The 12,930-nt window shown below is 40.1% G+C and overlaps 1 protein-coding gene across 1 annotated transcript; it reads right to left on the reverse strand.

Moving 5' to 3' along the window:
• Positions 1–3,352: 3,352 nt before the first annotated feature.
• LOC116608807 (E3 ubiquitin-protein ligase CBL-B-B) lies at positions 3,353–9,815 on the reverse strand. The gene is made up of 5 exons (XM_048732721.1): positions 8,809–9,815; positions 6,571–6,849; positions 6,058–6,195; positions 5,268–5,649; positions 3,353–5,009 (listed from the first exon to the last, which is right to left on the reverse strand). The coding sequence occupies exons 1-5, from the start codon at positions 9,435–9,437 to the stop codon at positions 3,723–3,725; spliced, it is 2,715 nt and encodes a 904-aa protein (XP_048588678.1). The 5' UTR covers positions 9,438–9,815; the 3' UTR covers positions 3,353–3,722.
• Positions 9,816–12,930: the final 3,115 nt, after the last annotated feature.

Genomic DNA, 12,930 nt, shown 5'->3' on the forward strand with positions numbered 1-12,930 from the left:
AGTAACAATAACTGACAGTACTATAGTCGGGTTGCTTAGTGCACAAAAAGAGCTAAATCTATACACAGCGGACAAAAGCACCAAACTTGGTATAATTATAGCCTATGAGATGGTAATTAATAATGAGACCGGTGCCCACCGGTACCATTAGCGGATCCATAGATAAAGAGCAATTATTATTTTTAGAAATCTGGAGTTGCGGGTACCCTGTGGTGAGATTTTCATACCTTTTCATGAGGCAAAAAAAGATAAAAATGCACATATTTGAAAACGATTTCTATCATTTAAACTATACTCTATCGAATTCCGAACAGAAAAACGTATAGATAGCTATAAAAAGCTAAATTTGAAGAAGGAAATCTACTGGAACCCAGGCTCCGCGCGGCCTTTTTTACATCCCTTTTGCTAACATAATATGACTGATTTCCGTCCATCAAATAAGCACAATAGGTGGTGCACATGAATTTCACCAGAAATTTTCTTTCAATGAACTGTCTAAGCATTATATTAAGGGTTACAGAGCTCTGATTCAACCAGCGCGGCTGTAATTAATAGTCCCGTCACCAGGAAAAAAATCAGCTACCGATGAGGGAGACTTTTCCTAGCCTGTTGTGCGTTTATAAAATATACCATGACAACTCGGATCATTTGTTTATCTTTCCATCACGGCCCTATGTTATTTTTAAAATCAAATTATCACAATTGTTTCCGAGGCGAGAGCCTCGCTCTAGCCCATGCTAGTTACGGGCTAAAGCGGCCAGTATATAGATCGGCAGTGGTGGCTGGCGTTTACGGATATGGCGCTCAAAACCATCTGATCGTTTATATCTTACATATAATAATTCTGGCTTACGTCAGGTTTGGGCCTAAACGTGTCCTCCTAAGGTTGACGCTAGTACCGAGTTTGTGTACACTTGTTTATAGCACCGTCGAAGGAAAAATCTGTTTGGAAAAGAAATCCCAGCGGACCCTGCACACAAGCTAGCGTACTCGCATCATTCTGAAAAGTCTCTTTCAGTTTATTTTAGAATGACTTTTTTCCCTTTATTACAATAACGGTCCGCCGATCACTGATCGTGCGCCTTAGAAAAAGCCTCTAAAACTATTTCATTTCTTATGCGCATTGTGGAGCTTGGGCATCACAAAAAAGGTACGTACCATTTTCAACAGCTTCCACTTATATATTCTGATAATATTTTATATCCTATAAGCCTGACAAAAGCTCTACATTTTTTTATCATCCTCTCTCGCTTCCTGGAGACCTTTCCTTTACTTATGCTCCACGGCTTTTTCCATCCCTGAGGTCATCATTAAGACATCTTTAAGTTAATAACATAGTCCTCTATTGCTGCGGCGATTCGTTGGAGGTTGGTTGCTATCCTGTTAAAAGCATGCAATACGTTCAACCTCGTCACTATAATGCACACGTAGGGAGAAATAAGCACTGTTTTTTTTTTCGCAGTTCCTCTTCTAGTCACCTTTTTTCGTTTTTAAAGGCTTTCGAGCATTAATGCCGCAAATTTGTGATAATTCCTGTGCCATTTTGCGCTATTTGCGACAACTAGAGTTTCTACAGGTGTTTCTTCTGCAGAACGTCTAAATCCTTTAATATTCTCAAGAAAAGATTCACAAACTAATTACTTTGATTGAGGAGGCATATCTAAAGCATCTCGTTGTTCTGTGGTGTCTAGTTGACATACATTTAAAAAGCCCCCTATTAATTCCAGCTCTACCTCTTTAGCCTACGACAAAATACCCGATAATTGCGATAATCGCAGATTTAGAAAAAATACATTAAAATTCAAGACAAAAGTTCATATTTAGTAGGTTTTTGACATTGTAAGTCCTTGATACATAAAGTATGAGCTTTTTTTCACCTAAAATACGCGATTTTATGATGTACTTACAGCGTATACTATGCCAATATAAGCCGCCATCTTGGATAACCGTGAGGGGGATTGGGTCTAGCCTTGAAAACATTTTCTCTTAGATAAAGCGTTTTAATGCAGCCGACGACAGTTTTATCTTGAAATTCTTGAAATTAAATATCTTGAAATTAACAAATAGCGTTATATTTCCCCTACAAGAATAAAACAATCAGAGATTTCGCCTTAGTTTTGGAAATACAAGGTCTTTCAAATTTCACCACAGGAAGCCCGTGATGGACGCTTTTTTCTTATTTTCATTCCGTTATTACACGAAATCCTCAAGTGGTACCGGTGGGCACCGGTCTCAATATTAATTAGCATCCTCTTGGCTATCTTTGAGCAAAGTTTGGTGCTTTTGTCCGCTATGTATAGATTGAAACACCGGACTACTAGCGCTACTATTGCAAGCTTGTTTTGCTATGGTTGTGGGAGGGGTTTTAGCCCTTGCATGTTAAAAATAATTTTTATCATGAGATAGTTTTGTATTAGGCCCCTCGCCTGGGACATAAAATTAGCCTCAAGGACGCTTATTAGAGCAATTATGGCACCTTTGCTTTCCTCCCCCCCCCCCCCCTCCCCCTGGCACATTGTTTAATGATATACAACAGCAGAAAAGTGAGCTGAAATCTATCTCAATGCTTGTCGTGATTTCGGAACTCCTTCCAAAACCTTCACAAGACAGCCAACATTATTTTTTTGCTTGATTATTGTCGTGATCTTTATATTTTACGAAATATAACCCAATGAATCGAATCAAATGGCCGTAGCAGGGTTGCGCACTGCCTCCGCTCCCCAATGTTTAAAAAAAAATAAGGGAATGACCAGTAGGGGCGTGTATTTGCCCCCATGTTTTCTTAATGTTTCTGTATTGTGCTACCCAATATTTAAAGTTCTTCTACAGCTCTGTCAAATAGTATGTTTCTTGTACCCCTGCTCTAAAGGAGTGGCTGTTGCCTTGATGAAAAAGGTTAATGAGGAGGTAAAGCTTGCTATGATGAGATCCATAACTCTCTTAGGGGCAAACTCCAGCTATAGTAATCTTGCATGGCTCTCGGGGTCCTTACCGGGTTCCCTGAATTCTTAGATTGACCGTGAGGAGGCCTGTGTCTAGGACGAGTTCTTGGATTCTTATAAAAACCTGATAATAAGGGGGAGGGGAAGGGGTGAGCCTTGGTTCTTCGAGGGATACAGCGTCACATCCAAGCAAAACGGCGACAACCCCGAGTATAGTAAGGCAGAAGGATTTAGCCTGAGCATCCGGCCTTCAGAGGAGAGGGGACTGGGGAGAGAAGGGAAGAGGACTTTTTCCCCTTCCCCCCCCCCCACCCCCCTAAAAAAGCCTGATACTTAGGCTAAGAATGCATATAGCTACAGCTCCATCTCCATTCAAAGTCCAATGTCTAAAACCTTCGCGTATACAGAAATATTCTGAAATCTTACATTTATTGCATTTGAATAAATCTTTGCGATTTTATTTTACTGTTAAGTGATAAGGGATTGGATTGTTTTCAATCCATTCTGCTTTACAAATGTTTTCAAGACGGGTCATCTCGCATACGTGAAGAAAAAACTACATGTTTTCGTGCAACTATGCACAATGTCTTGTTGGCCATGTAATAAATAACGACCTCTAAAAAATGCCTGTCCTACAGGGCGTAAAAAGAATATTTGCTTTTTCTATTATGCAGAGAGAAACCCAGAAACTTGTGCATTTGAATGCACAGCTCCTTTCTCCCAAAAAAAACATTTTTTTTATTCTACCATTTATTTTTCATTCAATTATCTTTGTGAATCCTACTTTGACGGTGCGAACTCGCGTAAAATTTTTCTCGCCATTGCAAAGTTGTTTTCCGCCACAATAAGCGCTCGTTTTATAGCGTCCCTAGAATAACCCAGCGCTTCAAGAATCTGAAAATCCTCCTCGTAAAACGTCATCTCGTCATTCGGCGTCGCCTTTCTATCATCTTCTCTCTCGCCATTATTTGCTTCAAGGTTATTCGGGTCGAAAACTCCTTGATACGCCGGGTTGCTATAGCTACGGGCGGGTCCAGACCACGAGCGCCTGGACACCAGTGGCGGCTTTGAATTATTGTTCGGGCTCATATTGGGGTCAATGTCAGAAATGTTTGGGGAAGAGAAGATCTTAGAAGATTCCCCCTGTTTCTCCAGTACGTCTTCAGTGGAGTGGGCTTTGGTGAAAGCTCCTTTCCGTAATAAAGATGGGTCCATGGAGGAAGTCCTGGCTGCTGCGACATCGTTGTCTTCGAAGCCCATAGGAGGCCAACTCTCGCTGTCCTGAAATGGGTCATTCGCGAACGGGTCTTGCACGGACTGGAAGACCAAGTCATTAACGCCGCCATTTTTGCCGCGGGAGTTCTTACTCATTTCCTCTTTCATCACGGGGAGAGGGATGTCGTAGGATTGCTCGGCCTCTTCTTCGGACGCGGCATCATGCACGTCTGTCAGGGGAGGGGAGGGGCTTTCGCGCCTGCGTTCAACCCTCGGGGGCTCCTCCGGCGCTGGGTAAGAAAGCTCGGCGTAATTAATCTTCTTTAGCGACGCTGGAGGAGGAGGCCTAGAGGCAGCTGATTCTAGTTTGCGTTCTGCGTTCCTCACTTCCGGTGGTATCGGATTCTTTGCCTTGCTCTTTCCCTTTGTGATCTGCTTCTTGTACTTGCGTTCAGGAATAGCAGGAGGAGAACTGTCAGATTCCGAATCTGGTAGGGGTGGGGGAGGGATTCTACGGAATACTGAAGGCGACTGCGCTGGGGACCCCACTGGGGACGATGTCGGAGAGCCTGTTGGAGACGCAAAAGGCGAGGATCGCGGTGACGTCCTTGGCGAGTTTTTCGGCGATGGACGAGGAGAATTCGAGGGAGATCTTCCTGGGGACGCAAATGGGGACGCGTGGGTGACGATAAGGGTGGGCGAGGTGGGGGTGTTGGTGCTGTTGAGCATGCGCCGCTCTGGTAAAGGGGGTGGCGCCGCACTGTAGTCACCGCTGTCTGAGCGAGAAGAAGTAGGTGCTGCTGATGAGGCATTATGGGTATGGGAAGAGCTGGGCCATGCCATGGGTGGATACTGTGAAGAGATAGAGAATAGTTGGGATATTATGGACATTTGAAAAGCAGGGGACTGTAGAGAGATAGAGAATAGTTGGGGTATTATGGACATTTTTGGTAGCCAAACGTTACCACTTGAATTAGGGTGAAAGTGAATGCACCCATCCTCAGGGTAATAAATACCTCTTATAGATACTATTATCAGTCACCGGCGCCATGCGCTACGATGGCAACCTTGGCAGTTTTGTTGAGTAGGCCAACTACACCTAGCTCTTACCTCTAAGACGTCTTCATCATAAAGATCACTATGCTCCTCCGCGCTGTCCTCGGCTAGCCGCTGAGCCCTGTCCACTCCCCCTGGCTGGAAGGGGTCTACCACAACTGTCTGAATGTCCTTGATTGGTGAGCGGCAAAATGGACAGCCGTCCCCACCCTTTTCTTGCCACTGCTCCAAACATAAGTGGCACATAAGATGGCCACAAGGCTCTATCCGCACATCCTTGTTGTTCTCAGCACAGATCTTGCAAAGCTGGAAAGTGGAGCCCATTTCACAGTAGAGTTCGTACTGTTCTTCTGTGACTTTGACATGCTCATCAGGGGGGGTGATGAGGTGCTGGCTCAGGTCTGGGTTGAGATCCTGACCATCAGGGTACAGATAACTGAGAGAGAAATGACGAAATATGCCTCTAAACACAGATAACTGAGAGAGAAATGATGAAATAATCCTCTAAACTTGTGTACACATGGCGGTCAAGGAAATAAGGGACCCCTTAGCAGCGTAGCCCCGAAATTTTAACAGATGGGGGTCCATAAGGCCCTTTCAATTTTCTCCTGTGTTTTAGATGTCTCATACATTTACTGTATTTTTGGCTTCTAGAAGGTAGCCCCCTTGGCCACCCCCCCCCCTGGCTACGCCCCTACACACTTAACCTTGGACATGCCTTTGTTATTGGCAGAAACTAGTAAAAATGTACCAAATCTTCAGAATCATGTTATTTAGCATGTGAGATCTACACTGGGCTCTTCTAAGCCAAACCATCTAATATCACAACTAGTGATATACTTACTAGCCTTCCCTTGCACCATCTATCAGAGCCTGGCACAGTGACCTGTTCTGAGGTATCGTCTGGAGAATGGTGTGTTCAGGTGTTACATAGCCAATGGCCCACTGACCAAGCTTAGTGCAGCTCAGACGAAATATGTAACTGCAAGGAAAACATTCAATGATAAGTCTTCCTTTTGAGAAATATCTCAAAGATCTTAAGGCTGAGCAATACACTTAACACTCTATAGTCGCACCTTACTAATTCTACTGGGAAACCACCTCCCAATATGCTGAACATCCCTAAACACCATTCCCCATCCTCTATTTAACTTGAATACTATGCTGTGTTATTACTGGCCCTTCTCATTGAATTAAAAACAGGTATTCCTGGACACTGGAAAAGTGCTGTGAATAACTCTGTGTACCACCATGTGGCATACCAACCAATAAGTGTAAACAAGATGTCAATGGATTTTGAGTGGGTGAGTGTGACTGCCCATGAAATTCCATGTAGCTAAGCCCTTGCACATGGTACCTGCCAGGCTTGTCAACATGTTTCTGCAGTCGGGACTTGACCTCATCATATGTCATGAACGCACAATACCCAGGATGAGTGACAGCAAGAAGATTCCAGTTTTGCAGCAGGTGTGACCAGGGCTGGAATAGCCGTGTGAACACATCATACTCAAACACCGATATGTGATCGTTGCACGTCAGGTCGATGGTCGATTTGAGGGCTATAGCCTCTAACCCAGAGGATATAGGATGAACAGAATCAAGTGTTGATCTGAAAATTTTCCATGTCACAATTGTCCTGGAGATGAAAATACCGACTAGATTAAAAGAAATCCACAACAATGAAATTAAAATAATATATTATATTTTCACTTATGTATAACACAAAAACCTGGAAATAGTATTAAGAATATTGGCAAGTCATTGGAAAAGAGGTTTAAAGGGGTTCACAATTTATGGATTTAATTTTATTTATTTATTTATTATTTATTTATTTTATTGTTATAAAATAGGAGACCAGGCTCCTCAGGACCAGGCTATGTTCACTCATCATTCAAAGATGATCGCTGAGTTACATGATTAAATTCACAATTCTAGACGTCCGAAATGGATTCATTCCTATCTATTTTTCATCCTTTTACAAAAAAACAAATTATGAAATTCCACAAGATTTTTTTTATTAGATTGGTGTTAAAGTTTTTTTTTCAAGAATCACAAATCTTGGACAAAAGTAAGGTCCAAACACAGATCACATCAAGGTGTTCACGAACCTGAGTAAAGGTGTGCAGATTAATTATCATGTACCTAAGAATGAAATGTGCAGATCACAGAAAAAATCTTTACAACCAACCAGCCAAGTCAGATGCTCAAAATAGAATAGTAATTTCTTGTTTGTAATTTATCGTGGGAAAATAGTTTCCTGCTTTGCTTCATCTAACAATGGCTAATTTGTTGTTGCGCTTGAGAATAAAAGATTTAAGAAACACCGATTTAAACCCAGACATAAATCTCATTATTTGGCTTTGAAGACCATGAATAATAAAAAGTCAAATTTGGGGATCACCACAATAGAAAGAGGAGGGCTTTTATGGCTCTTCACGTTACATGTAACATCTAATCAAGTCATGTAACATCTAATCAAAGTTACATGTAACATCAAATGCAAGTACAATTACCACAGGAAGTCATTATGTATAACTATCTTTCCTTATTTTCTATGTATGACTAAACAAATTTAACCAGATTACAGTAAAAGTAAGAAATGCTTATCAAAAACTACATACTATACAATTGCAATTTGTTGCTATGGTTTCTGTTACCATAATGACTTTTTTTATCTTTTAGGATGATTTGATCTTTGACAAGCTTTACTTTGAAGACTAAGAAAGTTGAGCATGTTTTAAAAGTAGAAGACTAGTTTTATTATCATAGCTTATGTTGTGTAGACAGTTAAAGCAATTAAGTGTAGTGTGATAATTACAGATTACTAGAAAGGGTGTAATTGCCACACCCATCCCAATGGATCGCCCTCATAAACTGCCATTTATCTATTCCAGACTAAATCTCCATAATTTTCATAACTGTTTGTAATTCTCAGTAGGGATCCAAATATGCTAAACAAACATGCTTCAGTACATGTCATCAATTTATTATAATTCATGAAAAAGAAAATCTTTCCAGTCATGAAATCAAAATATTATCTTTAGCACTTTAAATGGGTACAAACAACAAATTAAAAATTATTTCATTTTCTTGAAGAGATAAATTTCGAAAAAAGGTTATTTTGTTGCCTTGTTTGCAAATGAGAGAAATTTGATGAGATAGGTCCAACTCTAAGGAAACAGATTGGAAAAAACAAATGCTTATAAATTATTACAATATCACTTTGGCTTTAGATAAAAAATAGCTCCGAGTAATAGATTGAGAAGCTATCATGTCTTCGAGAGGATTTCTAGTTAAAAATTAAATGCCCGGTTACTGAGTGTGGTTGAAATACATTTAACTTATGCATAATACAAGGGCATTTTGAAATTGTTTTTCTCATTTACACATAAAAATAGCACATTCGGGACGCATTTTCAACTCACAATAACTCATTAAAAAAGAATACATAAAAAAACACAACATGCCTTTGTGGTCAAATCCAAACCACGGCGCTAAAAGAGTAAAATTTTCATGTTTTATAATTTGAACCTAAATAGACTGTCCAACTAGGATACTTCATAATCGCAAATTTACGAGTTTCTTTTGACCATACCTTGCACCAAAAGACTTTTTCCAGAAATCTGCCGCATCAGACTTAGTGATTCTAAAGCTTTCTCCCGAAAATGTTCCGTATGGAAATATTGCCTTCAGCTCTGCAAGCATATGACTGAAGACGAGACTTAGTTTCGTGAGGCTACGGCGATAAGTGGATGATTCGTCGAACATTCTCTCTTTCCCTTCTTTGAATAGTTTGATAGCATGTTTAGATTGCTTCATTAAATTGTCGATGTAAATTCGGAAATATTCACAGTCGTTCAGTATATGCAGTCGATCTTCGTATTTGGACACGATCAGCTTTAAATGTTGGTAGGTGTCAGGCAATATGTCTAGTATGTATGGTGGGCTGTTCTTCAAACTCATGCGCGGATTTTGACATGATTTCACTACTTTGTCCATAAGTTTCCACGTCTTTTCGATCGTCTTTTTATCAACTTGTAATCGGGGGGCGACTGCATGAGAAAATGCATCTTGTAGGCGATCTTGGAGGCGAGAAAAGAACCCTGAATGTCGAGCCCCAATAGCAAAGCTCGCCATTTTGAGCCATTCGCTCTGATGCTGTTCCGATTTCCGCATACGAAGATGCATGTCACGTGGTAACATTGAGCCAATCATATACGGCATGCTGAAGAGGGAACAGACTACATCTAAAGCCGCTCGAAAAAGAAACTGCTCTTCCTTTCCTTGAAAAATAGCTATCTTCACACTATTTCAAAACGCAAATGAAAGTTACGCTTTGTGTGAAAGAGACAATGACACATACCCAATAGGTGACTTGATAACGATGACGCTCACTTTCTACGTAAGCGCTTTTACAAGACTGAGTGATGTAAGCAATGTTATGACCCCGAAACGCAAGGCTACCCACACGACAGACTTTGCCAAACTTGACCGCACATCTATTCTTGCTAAAAACCGTGCGAGATTTTGCACAGCTCATATGTCCTCATTCGGGGCTCATGTGAACAGATTGTTGTTATCCATAAAAACATACCCAAAGCAACGCACTAACTGGCGATCAACTCTTTATGGGAAAATGCGCATCATTTTGGTATTGTATATAAGGAAGGCGGAGGTGACGTTAATATTATGGCGTGGGTGGAACTGCTACGCCTCTGGTATACATATGTGTACGTGCAAATTCTATCCGGATTGGAACATGGCTTTTTTCACAAAAAAGGCAATACAATGCCTCAAAATAAACACAGCAAAAATCAGCTGATTTTCATAGCGTGCTATGTCGCCAGTCTTAAAAGATATTCAATTAAACTAATTGTTTCGCATTTCCTTGCGAAATGGGAAGCGTACTCTTTTTCTCGCTGACTGACAGCTAAGTGAAATATGTAAGTCGCGTAGATAATTTCCGTGGGGTTGCTTTTTTGCGGTCGGAATGTCTTGCAGTGAGAGGTGAACAGTGTAGTCTGAAAAAGTTCGATGAGTTATCTTTGATGACAGATACGACATTAGTTCCATAGTTTATATTAGATTCGCTGAATGTCTGACAGCTCCGCCATGCACCATAAAACTATCAATTGCGCCAGCCAGATAGAAACATTTCCAAATTTTCAGAAAGATTACAGAATTTTGAGAAAGAAATCTCGTGGAATTTGTAACGCTCGAAGGTGCCCTAGATATTTATAGAAAAGTAATTAGGTAGGTAGTATGGACAATAATTGGGGAAATTATAAACTTCCGTTTGTACTGCAATAGTGCCAATAAAGATAATATACAAATCGTAGTTCTTTCTGTAACTGAATTTAATTGGCACGTAGACTCGAAAATTTCGAACATTATAAGACTGAGGAAAAAAGTACAAATTATACGAGTTATCGAGATTTAAGTTTATTAAGGTAGAAATATATGTTTGTGTGTGTTTTTATGGGGGATATAAAATGTGAAGCGTTTATTTCATTGCCTTGCGCCACATAATATTTCGCTTTCGTGTGTTCCCATATTTGCGGTGCAATAAGCCCTTCCCTTCCCCTGTTCACTCTATACAGCTATACTCATGACCAAACAAGGGTGGCGGCCTCGCCAGACGCCCTCTGAATCGGCTCGGGATAACCCCCATACTTCTACTTCCCGATATCTAATTCATAGGTCAATAACAAAAGCAACGTTTTTAGGAGCTATTTTTGTTCTGATGTTTGTGTTTAAAATGGAGGAAGCATTACGCGGTTTGATTGTGACACTTTGTCAATCCAGCTCATTATTGCAGAGCTTGTCAAGCGTGTCGTATCTGACCTTGGAATATTAAGCCATCGATATCGGAGAAAGCGGAACATTGAGATCATTCGTATTTTGTTTTATTTTATCAAAGAGCACATGACCCTTATAATAATAGCCACACGTGCGATATAGCTCGTTTTCCTTCTACGGAAATACGTATGGGTTCTCAGGTTTTGGTCGTTCTAAAATTGCTATAAATATCCATAGAAATACAATCTTATTCTCATACTGGTTTTCCAAAGAAAAAAACAACATGGAAGTTTAGTTTGGTCAAAGAAAGGTAAATATTCTACTAGGGAACCAGTGAAGTGAGACCATGAGTCGCCTGATTTATGCCATTTCGAGTATTCATATTAACCACCCACACAAAAACAAGGTGGTCTCTCTTGGTAGTTAATGACCTCTTAAAGTATCAACCACCTTATCTCAACTATCGATTCCACTACGCACTTAACGTATCAAACGCTGAACTTAAAATAACACCAATTAAACAAAAATATATATTATAAGATATCTCGATCACACGTGTTTTGTTGATAGTTGAAAACCAACAATTACTAATATAAGGTACACGCACTGCAGCTAGAATTTATTGGCGTGAATGTTACAGCCGTTCTCAGTCACACGCAAAGGTTGGTTTAGAAAACTTGTAATTTGAAACTGTTTTTTGACAAAGTTCCTATAGCAACGGTTGTCTTTTCCCGCCGTCGCTGAGCGCGAGCGGTCAGAGTAAGACCCGGATAATCGATGTTTTGCTTGAGAGCAAAATGGTGAAGTCATTTCCAAACTCGCTGAGATGGAGGGTTAAAATGATGAAAGCCAGTGGTTTCCAAAACAATGAGATCGCGCAAACCTTGAACGTAAGCGAATGGTTTGTGTATAAAGTCCATCGCTTGTACGCTAACAATTTAGATGTCAAAGATCCTCCTCGTAGTAAATCAAAGCAACGGCTGCTCAAAGGTACGAATTGGTAACAGTTCTGATATATAATGAATCTTCTGAAATAAGAATCTGTTATTTACTGAGAGGTGTTTTGGTATTTTTCATGAACACAGAAAACTTTGACAGAACACGAGTTTCACGTGACAAGTTTTCAGACTAGCCTTTGCGTGTGACTGAAAACGGCTGTAAAACTACTAAACTTGAGTGAAGTGGGAACTAGTTCATACAAATCCGTCACGCACAGACATGTTACATAGCATGACGTTACTCCTGTCACGCATGGCCTTGTACTTCTCTTGTGCGTGAGGTCGGTCTAACAGGGGGCCAATTTTGGTCAGTGTTTTGTACCAGCCACTTTGTCAAAGGGTGAATGAAATAAACCACTCTAACTTGTTTTCAAAGTTTCTGACTACTTTAGTTTATTTTATTAGCTGGTTTAGTTTTTTTTATAACAAGTCTTCATTGGTAACTACTATCTATCTTTTTGTTACTTAGCTGTATTAATGAATACATCCTATCCTAGCATCATACCTCTAAAGCTGGCAGCTGGGATTCATCTAAAAAAAAATGGAGAAAAGTGACAAAAAGCTACGGAAGAATACTTAAGATATAAATGTTATGCTGCACAAAACCTAATTAATAAACCTAAAATTAAAAATAATTCCAAGTAACATTAAGAATAGAAGATTAGTAATTTAATTATTAAGTCTGTTTTTTAGGGGCTGATGAGCCTGAGGTTGAATGGCCTTTTTTATAGGAAAAGCTGTAGAAAAAGAATCATAAGGGAAATGTGTAGGTAAAACAGATCTTTTAAAAACCTGCAACCCCTTATGAACCTTTTTTTTCTAGAATTAAACCAAAATTCATTTTAAATTTCAAATGTTCTTCGAACTCACAAAATAACTAAAACCAGTCCTCGCTCGACATCTTTCACAAAAGAGCTGAC

This window comes from Nematostella vectensis, chromosome 9 (assembly GCF_932526225.1).
Source record: "Nematostella vectensis chromosome 9, jaNemVect1.1, whole genome shotgun sequence".
In the NCBI taxonomy this organism is placed as follows: domain Eukaryota; kingdom Metazoa; phylum Cnidaria; class Anthozoa; order Actiniaria; family Edwardsiidae; genus Nematostella; species Nematostella vectensis.